Source organism: Mustelus asterias, chromosome 4 (assembly GCF_964213995.1).
Source record: "Mustelus asterias chromosome 4, sMusAst1.hap1.1, whole genome shotgun sequence".
Taxonomy (NCBI): Eukaryota; Metazoa; Chordata; class Chondrichthyes; order Carcharhiniformes; family Triakidae; genus Mustelus; species Mustelus asterias.
This window is the reverse complement of record NC_135804.1, coordinates 48684845-48698700: the sequence shown is the minus strand read 5'-3', so window position 1 is coordinate 48698700 and position 13856 is coordinate 48684845. Positions and strand designations below refer to the sequence as shown.

General features: G+C 45.1%; 1 protein-coding gene across 1 annotated transcript in view; it reads right to left on the bottom strand.

Annotated features, from left to right (window-relative positions):
• Positions 1-7055: 7055 nt before the first annotated feature.
• Positions 7056-13856, bottom strand: part of carmil2 (capping protein regulator and myosin 1 linker 2) — a 151074-nt gene continuing 144273 nt past the window's right edge. Inside the window, exons 39-40 of the mRNA XM_078210947.1 lie at positions 13363-13458; positions 7056-8878 (exon numbers count right to left, since the gene is read on the bottom strand). Of these exons, the coding sequence (XP_078067073.1) occupies positions 8802-8878; positions 13363-13458 (173 nt within the window). The 3' untranslated portion in view covers positions 7056-8801. The remainder of the gene's footprint in view (positions 8879-13362; positions 13459-13856) is intronic.

Below are 13856 nucleotides of genomic sequence, written 5' to 3'. Positions count from 1 at the left end.
TATCAAAAAGTCAAGCATTGTAAATATGGACACATAACTAGTTAGGTTATTAACTATGAGAATATTTTTCATTGTAATCTAACCTGTAAGAAGATTTAAAAATGTGTTTTAAAAAAAAAAGTGTACTTTAAAATGCCTGAGTGCTGTACATTTTAACAGATGGTTGGCCAATCCATTAATACTGGATTAACCCACTAAAAATACTCATCTCAGTTTATAATCGTACTGCATTCTTGGTTGTTAAGGGAGAGATAATGGAGTGAAGTGGGTGAGTTGGTTTTGTTGCAATCTGTTCCCAATTCTTCCAGCTCTGTCTCTTGTGGGGAGACTGTTGTACCATCCAGAACATCCCATTAAAATGTATTTTCTACAGCCTGATCACTTTGATTTATAAAATCTTGTTATTTTGTTTTGCTGACTGGTTAAAAGAAGCAAGTTCATTTTCAGTGATCTGTTGGTCACATGTTTTGAAAGACCAGTTGCTATCTTGTTACAAATACAACTATTCTCCAGAAGAAAGCCAATTATTGATATATTACAGCATTATATACTCCACTTTCCAACTCTGGCTAAAATTGGGGAATTGTTTTTTGGAACACAGGCTAGAACAATGCTGTAGATCAAATGTATTTTTAAAATCTTAAGATTCAAGTTGTCCTGTCTCCTCTCTTCTCAACAAAAATCAGCTTGGCTCTATTATGGTAATGCAATTCTTGCCAGCTCTCCTTGTTGCATTCCAGGCAGACAATGCTTTACAACCAGGCAATTAAAACAAGAGTCTACTCCATGACATTCACTACGCTGCATCATTTCAGCAAGGCGTATATATTGAAAATGCATCTTTCCCATAGCAAAGTCAGTGAAACACTGTAAATACGGGTTAGGAGCAGGAGTAGGCCACTTGGCCCCTCGAGTCTGCTTTGTCATTCAATAAGGGAATGATTGGGCGGCACGGTAGCACAGTGGTTAGCACTGCTGCTTCACAGCTCCAGGGACCTGGGTTCCATTCCCAGCTTGGGTCACTGTCTGTGTGGAGTCTGCACATTCTCCTCGTGTCTGCGTGGGTTTCCTTTGGGTGCTCCGGTTTCCTCCCACAGTCCAAAGATCATAGAAATCATAGAATCCCTACAGTGCAGAAGGAGGCCATTCGGCCCATCGAGTCTGCACCGACCACAATCCCACCCAGGCCCTACCCCCACATATTTACCCGCTAATCCCTCTAACCTACGCATCCCAGGACTCGAAGGGGCAATTTTTAACCTGGCCAATCAACCTAACCCGCACATTTTTGGACTGTGGGAGGAAACCGGAGCACCCGGAGGAAACCCACGCAGACACGAGGAGAATGTGCAAACTCCACACAGACAGTGACCCGAGCCGGGAATCGAACCCGGGACCCTGGAGCTGTGAAGCAGCAGTGCTAACCACTGCGCCACCGTGCCGCCCAAGATGTGTGGGTTAGGTTGATTGGCCATGCTAAAATTGCCCCTTAGTGTCCTGAGATGCGTAGGTTAGAAGGATTAGTGGGTAAATGTGTAGGGATATGGGGGTAGGGCCTGGGTGGGATTGTGGTCGGTGCAGACTCGATGGGCCAGATGGCCTCTTTCTGCACTGTAGGGTTTCTATGATTTCTAAGATCATGGCTGATCTGACTCTAACCTCAACTTCACATTCCCAACTACCTCCGATAACCTTTCACCCCTTTGCTTTTCAAGAATCTACCTTGCTTTGCCTAAAATTATGCCTTTTGAGGAACAGAGTTCCAAAGACTCATGATCATCAGAGAAAGAAATTCCCCTTATCTCTATCTTAAATGAGCCATCCGTTATTTTTAAACAGTGACCCCCTCATTATAAATTCTCTCACAAAAGGAAACATCCTTTCCACATCCACTCTGTCAAGACCTCTCATGTTTTTAAAGATTTCAATCAAGTCACCTCTTACTCTTCTAAACTCAAGTGGATATAAGACTACCCTGTCCAACCTTTCCTGCCATGACAATAGAGTAATTATTTTGAGGGATAACAACATTCACCGCTTCAGAAAAATATTTGGTTTGGATGCATTTTGTTATTACTTGATTACAGAAATAGCATGAATTATTGTCACTATCCTCCACATCCAAGATATAAATGTTAACTCAGTACAGCCGACTGTATTGTTAATTTTTGAATTAGTTGTGTGAATAGTTTTCACATGGCAATTGTTCATGTTGAGAACACAAGTGTTGTCTATGCAATGATGGCACCAATCCCACATGCTAAAAAAATTGGAAAATTACATCCCTCAGCATTCCTAGAATGCATCAAACTGGGCCAGGTGTTGGTTCTACTTCGAGCATAGCCAAACCTTTAAGCACAGCCTTTATATTTACTTTTCTCCTATCCATTTTCTCTAGTATCTCTCCCTTTACTGTGACATTGCCAACATTCTCTTCTTTAGTTAAGGAAGATGCAAATTACTCTTTTGGTATCTCAGCCATGCTCTCTAACTCTATAGAATCTCATTTATGGTCCCTTATTGTCCCTGTTCTTTGATTGCCCTTTCAAGGTCAATCTGCAACTTGCGATAAGTTCATTGATCATAATGAGGGAGTGATTAGTGTTCCAACAATTTACCTCAGTATTCCTGGGGTAAAGAGGTGAATGACTTAGTCAGACTGTATTCCATCTCATGAATGTTGGGCGAGGACAAAAATGGACATGCACGCGATTTCCACTTGGCCTCTGGGATCAAATAGTCTACTGACAAGTACCAGGAATTGGGAACTCTTCTCCCAGGCGGCTAGGGATACTGGGACAATTGGAACATTCGAGACCGAGATTGATAGATTTTTGTGAGGTAATTGTGTCAGAGGATATGGGAGTTAAGGAAAGTAAGTGGAGTGAAGGTACAGATCAGCTATGTTCTAATTAACTGGTGGAGCAGGATGTAGGGGCTGAAAATCCTACTCCAGTTCCTATAGCAGAGGCCAGGCTCACAAATGTAGAACAGTTTCTTGGGTAACTCACTAATGTGTGAGCCAGTGTCTTTGGAAAGATGGTAGGAATCTGGGGAACATTGGCACACTGTAAATAATAGCAGCATTGTGAATTCTGATGTGTTGCGATGAGCAATCATTGTGTTGCACTGTCAAGGCAATGACCTGTAACATGCAATTTTCAGCGTGGTTGGTTTGGGGACAACATTTGTGTCCGTGTGCTCTCAAGTAACCATGCAGTAAATGTTCTCTGTAGTTTCTGGAAAGTTGATGTTTTGGATCATAAATCTCAAACTGTCCTGAGCCTTGCCAAGTTGCTATTAATATGAGAATTGCTCTGGAAAAGCACATTGACAAAATGTAAACATTTTGTTAGATTTGCAAGGGAAGAGAGTTTCAGTTCTGTACTGAAATGCATGGTTCTGCCCTTGGGGTTTGATGCGCGATTAAATCACTCGGGAGGCCGAATCGTACCCGGGAAATAAAGGCTTTTATTAGTAACAAGAATGGAGCATACTGCATAATAATACAATCCCAGACTAAAGGGTCACCAGGCAGTGCAGTGACCTTTATACTCCTACAGGTAGGCGGAGCCAACCGGAGTGTACCACAGAACAATACCAACAGGTAGAACACCCAACAGTGACAACAGTAACATATGTACAAGTACCCATAGTGATAACCATCTATGGTTCAGTACCCATAGTGGTAACCATCTATGGTTCACCACATTCACCCCTCCTTTAAAACAAAGGCCGGTGGGGCAAAGAAAACAGTACGAACTGTCCATATATTCACAAGTTCAGTCGTATCGGAGGGCCGCACCGTCTCTGCGACCTCCTCAACACTGGCGGTAGCGCCGGTTCTGGTGACCGTGATGACCCTTTCTCCAAAGCGGTGTCCAGTGACTCCTCCAGTTCCTCACGGACGGGTGGACCACGAGGTGGCAACAATCTCCTGGACTCAGGAACGCCCCGAGGTGGCGACAATCTCCTGGACTCAGGCAAGCTGTACATGGGAGTAAGAGGATTAAGTGGTGGTCCCAATACTGCCCGCGCCGTGTCAGGAGGGGAGATAAAGGGCAAGGGGTCCCTAACCAGGGGTGCGGGAGCGACAGGGGTTTCCAGGTCCCCTGCAGGCGCCAGATCTCGAATAGAGACCATGTCCTCTCGCCCGTCAGGATATGCTACATAGGCATATTGAGGGTTGGCGTGGAGGAGATGGACCTGTTCAACCAAATGGTCGGACTTGCGGGTCCTAACATGCCGCCGCAGGAGGACAGGTCCTCAGTACATCAACCAAGACGGCAGTGAGGTCCCAGAGGAAGACTTCCTAGGGAAGGTAAACATCCGCTCATGTGGGGTAGCGTTGGTTGCCGTACACAGGAGGGACCAGATTGAATGGAGCGCATCAGAAAGTACCTCTTGCCAACGGGAGACTGAAAGATCCTTAGACCTCAACGCCAGTAAGACAGCCTTCCAGACTGTAGCATTTTCTCTTTCGACCTGCCCGTTACCCCTGGGGTTGTAACTCGTAGTTCTACTTGAGGCAATCCCTTTTGAGAGCAGGTATTGCCTCAAGTCGTCACTCATAAACGACGAACCCCTATCACTGTGGATATAACTGGGGTAACCAAACAGGGTGAAAAGATCCCGCAATGCTTTGATAACCGTGGCAGCGGTCATGTCTGAACAGGGAATGGCAAAAGTGAATCGGGAGTACTCGTCAATCACGTTGAGGAAGTACACATTCCGATCTGTCGAAGGAAGGGGGCCCTTGAAATCAACACTCAGTCTTTCAAAAGGGCGAGTGGCTTTAATGAGGTGTGCCCTGTCAGGTCGGTAGAAGTGCGGCTTGCATTCAGCACATACCTGGCAGCTTCGAGTTATCGACCTGACATCCTTTACTGAGTAGGGTAGATTCCGGGCCTTTACAAAATGGAAGAGCCGGGTGATCCCCGGATGACAGAGATCATTGTGGAGGGCCTGTAGCCGGTCCTCCTGCACACTGGCACATGTTCCACGCGACAGGGCATCTGAGGGCTCATTGAGCTTCCCCGGACGGTACATGATATCATAGTTGTAGGTGGAGAGTTCGATTCTCCACCTCAAGATTTTATCATTTTTGATCTTACCCCTGCTGGTCGTCTGCGGTCGGTGCTGACCAAAATGGCTGCGCCCATGGATCGCACGTGGTCGATGGCGTTGAAAGTGGCGGCACTCGCAGGTCGCACGTGTCTTGCGTTGTCGTCCTCAGGAATGGCGGCGCTCGTGAATTGCACGTGGTGGAAGACCTCGATGAAGCCGGAGACAAGGAGACAGATTCTGGAGAATCACACGCCGCACTGCTTGGCTTCGAGGGTGGTTTAACTCTGCACACTTTAGCATAGTGCCCTTACTTGCCACACGCGGAGCAAAATACCGTTCTGGCCGGACATCGCTGGCGAGGGTGTTTTGCCAATCTACAGAAATAGCACCGTGGGCCTCCCGGAGCCGCCGCCACCGCCGTCAGGTCCGAGGTTGAAAGCACGATCACGTGGTTCCTCGGAGCCGCTGAGTAGAGTTGAGTCGATGGCTGTACTTGCCATGATGTTCCCACGTGGTCAGTGGGGTAAGTTTCTAGACTTCTGGAGGCCGTTTCCATCGCATCAGCCAATTCCACCGTCTTAGCTAGGTCTAAGTTACCTTGTTCTAGCAGCTGCAGGCGAATATAGGATGAGCCGATTCCCGCCACGAACGCATCTCGGATCAAATCGTTAGTATACTGGGTCACTGACACTGGCTTGCAATTGCAGGCTCTGGCTAGCTGCTGAAGTTCGCGCAGGTACTGTCCCGTCGTTTCGCCGGGCTGCCGCCGTCGAGTGGTTAGTAGGTGTCGAGCATGAATCTCGTTTGGCGGTTTGTTGTACAGTTTCTTAAGTAGTTCGATGGCCCCTTTGTAGTCTTGGGCATCGCGGATTGTTGAATATACAGTGTCGCTTACCCTTGCGTGGAGGACCCGCAATCTATCGGCGTCATTTTGAATGGCTGTTGAGGCGTCGATATAGTCTTGGAAACACTTCAACCAATGGTCGAAAGTGTTGGACGCTCCAGCTGCACGCGGATCTAAGGTAAGCCGATCGGGTTTTAACATTTGCTCCATGATTTTTTTTCAACCAAAAATTGTTACTAATAAAATTGATGCGCAATTAAATCACTCGGGAGGCCGAATCGTACCCGGGAAATAAAGGCTTTTATTAGTAACAAGAATGGAGCATACTGCATAATAATACAATCCCAGACTAAAGGGTCACCAGGCAGTGCAGTGACCTTTATACTCCTACAGGTAGGCGGAGCCAACCGGAGTGTACCACAGAACAATACCAACAGGTAGAACACCCCAACCCTAACCCCAACAGTGACAACAGTAACATATGTACAAGTACCCATAGTGCTAACCATCTATGGTTCAGTACCCATAGTGCTAACCACCTATGGTTCACCACAAGGTTAAGACTCATTATATTTTGTCACAGATTAATTTCAGGACAATCATTTCCTTACATTCCTTACTCTTTTGACTGTCAGTACACTAGGTTCAGCTCTTAGGGAGCTGGGCTTAAACGTCCCCCAGCAGTGCAATGACAATTCCTTCTTCAGGAAACTCCCTATCTTTTTAGTGTAAGTTTTATATTTTGTGGCATCTAAACCTGATCTGTGGTCCCCTGCTGCCAAAGGTTTCTATTAGTCGGTCACCAGGACATTTGGCAGACTGCCCGGGTCCAACAGTCCTTCCTTCCAATCACAAGACGCAATATTCTCTGCTTCATGTTGGTGGGAGCTGAACTGCCATTTGTCCTCCACTCCACATTAACCACCCTGGATTGTTCATTTTAAGTAAGAAAGATGGTTCATTTAAAATATGCTTTTAATCTCATCTGACCCCGTTTCCCTCTGAAGCCAATGAAGTGGAATATTGACTGTACCTTGTCAGACACCATCAGTAAGGTATATCAGCCTTTAAAAAATGGTAAGGGTGTTTGCTCAGTGCATCGTGGCATGAAGTTGGCTTTGGATCAGACACTGCAGCACGTTTTCCAGATTTTCATTTGCTTTTATTCAATATTAAAAAATTATACCATCTGACAGCAAATCCATGTTGGGTCTCTGCCATTATCAATGGTATCATTCCATTAGTCCTACAAAACAGTGTGAAATATTTCTCAGGCAGTTTTAACTTGGCAGCAAACACTTAAAACTAGAAAAGGCAAACTATTTTGTAACAAATGAGTATTCATGATTTCGATTTCAATTTAACAAGCATTTCAAACAATATCATTTACCTTTCAAAGTATCAGAAAATAGAATATGGAAACAAGGCAGAATTTAACTCTGTCTCTTTGGATATTTTTAAAAATTGGACTTTAACCTATCCAAACTAAGTTGTAGCCACCCTCCATCAGCCAAAGGAGTGGTGCAGATTATGAAAGATGTGGATATTTTCTTGCTACACTTGCTGACAATGCATGGGACAGGATTAATATCAATAATGATTAAATTCCTTTGCTCTATCTTTCTCTCCTCTCACCTTATCCCCCTCAAAAATGCTGCACTCTATTACCCTGATATATTACATTCAGCATTCTATGATGAAAACTAGTGAAATGTGCCGATTTTGGACTAGGAGCTGTGGATGGTGGAGTGGGGGAGGAGGGTAAGCCAAGTTTGAACGATCAAAGCTGATCTCCCCATCCTTTGCTCCATATTGACTTGGAGCACCCCTCAAGTGCAGTTAGTCACCCAAAATAATTTGTCATGGAATCCTACAGTGCAGAAGGAGGCCATTCGGCCCACTGAGTCTGCACCAACCACAATCCCACCCAGGCTCTATCCCCATAACCCCATGCATTTACCCTAGCTAATCCCCCTGACACCAAGGGGCAATTTAGCATGGCCAATCCACCTAACCCATATCACATGTGGGAGGAAATCGGAGAACCTGGAGGAAACCCATGCAGACACGGAGAGAACGTGTAAACTCCACGCAGAGAGTACCTGAGGCGGGAATCGAACCCAGGTCCCTGGCACTGTGAGGCAGTAGGAATTTTGTTGACACAGGAGGATCCAAATCATTAAAAAACCTGTTAGTTTGATCCTTGTTTTTGGCTATAAACATCACCAATTTGTCCCTGGATTTTGTTCTTTCCAAATTGAGGAGTTTGTGCACTTATTTTCTGACAGCGAAGAACGGTGTCTACAGCCTTTGTAGCATCCCTCAGTGCACTTGGCCTTTCATTGATCAAGTCAAACTTATTACCAACATATTGAGACAGGTGCATAACGGTATGTTTTACTGTTCCCTTCAAGGACATATTATGGCACGTACAATGAGGCACTGCTATATCTGCTCAGAGATGGGGGAGCTGTGAGCGTGAGGCCAGTGTTTCCTCCAACAGAACCTACTTTAATCTCTCCAGTCTGCAAAATAACCCTGAAGGATAAACTGGACAGTTTCACAAAAGAGGTAGTACATCAAGTTGCTTGTTCCTGGATTCCTGCTCCAGGTCCCAACATGCAGCGAATAGAGTATTGAGAAAAGTGATCATTAGATAGCCAAATCTATGTATATGTATATTTTAAATCCTTCCATCCTGTGATACAATTTCTATGAAAATGTATCAAAAATATGATTGTTAAATGGAAATCATTTCCTGTTTCTGTGGCTTTTTACAGAGATATTCCAAGCAGGTGTACAGGACAGACTTCTCCACAATCTAGTCCACAAACAAGTGAAAGTCTCTTGGGCAGTCTGTCCCTCAGCGCTGATCAGAACGATTTTCTTTTCAAATTATAGTTGTTTCATCTGTGTCTTCGGAGGTCGCTGGAGATAACAGTTCTGCTGTGTGGGTTTCACATTCGTCTGGAAGATTAATGGTCAGATATGAATACAACACCAGATTGCAGCAGACATTTCTATCTTGAATATCTCATCTTACTTTATTCAGTGGATGTGGGTGTCGCTGGCTGGGTCAGCACCTATTGCTCATCCTTAATGGCCCTTGAACTTCCCAGGACATTTAAGAATCAGCCACATTGCTGTGGGTCTGCAGTCACATGTCAGTTTTCCTTCCCTAAGGGAAGGGTTTTACAACTATTGGCAATGGCTTCATGGTCATCATTAGACTTTTAATTCCACATTGCTACTGGATTCAAATTTCACCATCTGCTGTGGTGGGATTCGAACCTGGGTCCCCAGAAGGTCTCTGGGTTACTAGTCCAGTAACAATACCACTGCGTTGTTAATCATCTGTTTGGAAAAACACACAATGGAGAATTGATGGAGATGGCAAGAACCAGTTCTGCTAAATTTCTGCCCCATTTAACTTCCAACCTAAATTAATGGGGAGGAGGGGGGAGGGAGAGGGTCCAATGGTGGAGTAGGAAAGTGTCATGGGGAATTTATTTGTGATGTGATTGCTCATTTTGATAATACTCCACAAAATGTCAGGGTCGCTGTTTTTAAACATAAGGCAGTGAGGCAGCACAAAATAGAGATTTTCATGGTTGATTCACAACTATTTTGGATGACTCGGAAATATGTTACTGTACTGTGCAGCAATTAAAGGTTTATTTTGTTAGAATTTGGAATTTCTACCTGGCATCCAATTCCAGCATTATGCTAACAGATCAGAAAAGTTAAAAGTTTTATTTGTTCTGCTGCGTGTTGTCGGAAAAGGGGCTTCACTGAAGCAATATGGATGTCAGGACTAAAGCCCCCACTGAGCTCTGAATAAGAGAGACTACAGCCTCAGCAGAGCTCAGGTTACAGGATTGTCTTATTTCAGTTAGAAGTTTAACAACACCAGGTTAAAGCCAACAGGTTTATTTGGTAGCAAAAGCCACACAAGCTTTCGGAGCTGCAAGCCCCTTCTTCAGGTGAGTGGGAATTCTGTTCACAAACAGAGCATATAAAGACACAAACTCAATTTACATGAATAATGGTTGGGATGCGAATACTTACAACTAATCAAGTCTTTAAGAAACAAAACAGCATGAGTGGAGAGAGCATCAAGACAGGCTAAAAAGATGTGTATTGTCTCCAGACAAGACAGCCAGTGAAACTCTGTGGGGGTTACAAATAGTGGGACATGAACTACGGCATCTCCTCCGGAGCCTTCAACATGTCATTGATGAAGACGAACATCTCGCCAAGGCCATCCCCACACCCCCACTTCTTGCCTTCAAACAACCGCACAACCTCAAACAGACCATTGTCCGCAGCAAACTACCCAGCCTTCAGGAGAACAGTGACCATGACACCACACAACCCTGCCACAGCAACCTCTGCAAGACGTGCCGGATCATCGACACAGATGCCATCATCTCACGTGAGAACACCATCTACCAGGTACACGGTACCTACTCTTGCAACTCGGCCAACGTTGTCTACCTGATACGCTGCAAAAAAGGATGTCCCGAGGCATGGTACATTGGGGAAACTATGCAGACGCTGCGACAACGCTTGAATGAACACCGCTCGACAATCACCAGGCAAGACTGTTCTCTTCCTGTTGGGGAGCACTTCAGCGGTCACGGGCATTCGGCCTCTGATATTCGGGTAAGCGTTCTCCAAGGCGGCCTTCACGACACACGACGGCGCAGAGTCGCTGAGCAGAAACTGATAGCCAAGTTCCGCACACACGAGGACGGCCTCAACCGGGATATTGGGTTCATGGCACACTATTTGTAACCCCCACAGAGTTTCACTGGCTGTCTTGTCTGGAGACAATACACATCTTTTTAGCCTGTCTTGATGCTCTCTCCACTCATGCTGTTTTGTTTCTTAAAGACTTGATTAGTTGTAAGTATTCGCATCTCAACCATTATTCATGTAAATTGAGTCTGTGTCTTTATATGCTCTGTTTGTGAACAGAATTCCCACTCACCTGAAGAAGGGGCTTGCAGCTCCGAAAGCTTGTGTGGCTTTTGCTACCAAATAAACCAGTTGGACTTTAACCTGGTGTTGTTAAACTTCTTACTGTGTTTACCCCAGTCCAACGCCGGCATCTCCACATCATTATTTCAGTTAACCATGGAGTGTATCCACTCAGACAGATTGGCTCCATGTCTGTCACCTTTGAAGAGAATAATCAGAAATACTTTGCAGTTAAGATACACCAGCGATTTTCTTTACAGTACCATATAGGTATGAGCACGCTGAGTTGTAGGGGTCGGTTATCTCAGTTGGTGAGACGGCTAGAGTGCGGTGCAAAATAATGCCAGTGGTGGAGGTACAATCCCCGGAACGGCTGTGTTAGTTCATGAAGGTCGGTCTCCCCATCTTTCCCCATGCCTAATGTGGAGAGCTGCCCTCTCGAGCTGTATTACAAGTTGTCTCTCTCTCTAATGGAGAGAGATGCCAATAGTCCTTCGAGGCTAATTACCTTTTTCTGTCACTCTGGATTTTTCGTACACCCTCTCAATCAGTGATGATGTCAGCTTCCACGTGTATAACACCCATATCTGCTGACTAGTCCATTGTTTCTGATTGTCACACTGCATGTTCAACATCCAGCCCGGGATGAGCAGAAATTTCCCCCAGTTAAATGTAGTGAAGACCAAACCCATTGTGTTGATTTGAGCTTCCAATCACATAACCATTCCATCACTACCATCACCTACTTTCACCTCTAGAACATTGCACCTCTCTGCAGCCCTCATCCATGCCTTCATGTAGATTTGGACTATTCCAATGATTTCCTGACCAACCTCCCAGTTTTCACACTGAATAAACTTGAACTTATCCAAACTTCTGCTCTCATATCTGAACCCGCACCTAATTCTCTGTTCATTTATCACTCTGTACTTGCTGACCTATATTAGCTCTTAGTCCAGCAATGCGCAATTTCAATGCAGCCCTCATCCTTGCTCTAGGATTCCACTGTGATTTGCTCCCTAGCTCTATAACATTTTCCAACCCTGCAACCCAGCTCCTCCAATTCTAGCCTCTTGTCTACCCTGATTTTAATTGCTGCACCATTGCTGGCTGTGCCTCCAGGGACCCAAGCCCAAAGCTCTGGAATACCCTTAGCTAACTCTCCCTGCCTCTCAATCTTTCCTTAAGATTCCCCTTAAAACCTCCTTGAGGTGAGATGAGAGTAACTGCCCTTGACAGCATTTGACCGAGTAAGAAGCCCTAGTAAAATTGGAACCAATGGGAATTGGGGGAAAAACTCCCCACTAGTTGGATTCATACCGGGCACAAAGGAAGATGGTTATGGCTGTTGGAGGTCAATAATCCCAGGACATCGCTGCTGGAGTTCCTTAGGGTAATGTCCACCTTTAGCTGCTTCATCAACGTAAACTGAGAAGTGGGCATGTTCGCTGATGAATGCACACAACGTTCAGTACCATTCATGACTCCTCAGACACTGAAGCAGTCTTTGTCCATATGCAGCAAGTCCTGGACAACCTTCAGACTTGGGCTGATAAGTGGCAAATAACATTTGTGCCACTCAGATACCAGGCAATGACCAGCAGTCTCCCCTTAACATGCAGGGCATTACTATTGTAGGGTTATCATCGTTGTGCCAGAAGAGGGTGATACACAAGGTGCCCAGGCTCAACGTGCAGCTTTTGCCTTTGTCTTTACGGGCAGCACTAGCTGTGCTCACTTACAAGCACACAGTGGGTCCACTGCTCCGGAACAAAGTTCCAGTGTTCAAGATCTGATTATCCTGGATCAAGAGTCCAAACCTATGTGACCATTTGTTTAGACAGCCAAAGTGCATTCTGGGTGATGTAGTCCACCCTTGGCTGCACTCTTGCCCTCCCACACAGGCACCAAGTGACTAAACAACTAGAGGAGTCACCCTCACTGAAGATGGTGGAGTGGGCCAGAGATTCCAGGAGGAGCAGCTCTTGCAGCAACAGAGAGGCCCAGGATAGCTGGAGTGTTAGACAGGGTGGAGAGGAAGCACCTATTGCTACCTTCGTAACAGGATCAAACTCCCACTGCTAATGTCCTTCATATTCACAAATGTAAGGTCATAGAATCCCTACAGTATAGAAGAGACCATTTGGCCCATCAAGTCTGCTGTGCCGCCAGCATTCATTTTTAAACAAGTATCCAAAAGCTTCGATGAAGTAAATTGGTCTAAAATGTATGAATGTCCTCTCTATAGGAACAGCCTTACCCAGGCTGTTATTTCCAATGTATTTGCTATTCAACATTCCAAGCTACAGAGCCTATTCTGATGGAGAAAAAAAGCTCCAGCATTGTCAATATTTCTCTCTGTGGCCTTTGTCCATAGCCTCAGCATGAACCAGTATCCCAAATCTATGGGCAGTTAATGAGAAATGTGCACACCACCAAACTTATACCCTATTGAGCAAAGAACTTACCCTGTGATCTGGGACATTCTTTTTTCCTACTTGCTCCCATTTGTACTCTTGCTCTGACAAGGTTTCTTGCTTTTCTTGGCAAAGGAGTCTTTAAATCTGTTATTGATAAAGAGTTTTAGGACAATAATATAGCATACACTCGATTTAAAACAACATGGCATAAAATGGAGGAATTATTGGCTTCCAACATGTACAGCAAGTAGAAGCCATGAAGCACAACTCTACAAATTGTGCACAATTTACAGCCAACCCGAGTCAACTCCATCAGGTTAGTCTGCCCGGGGAAAGTTTGACATAAATACACTGTGATTTTGAAAAGTTATGAAGTGAAACTCCAGCTTCTCTCATGGTCTGGGCCAAGCCCGTAAATGGACAGATATTGTGATGCATTTCTCAGTCTGTATCTTGATAGCTAATCCCAGCCAGTGTGGCTGTCGGATGCTGCAATTGCATTAGGGAGGGGGATATCAGTGATGGTTTCCATGGGAAGAATG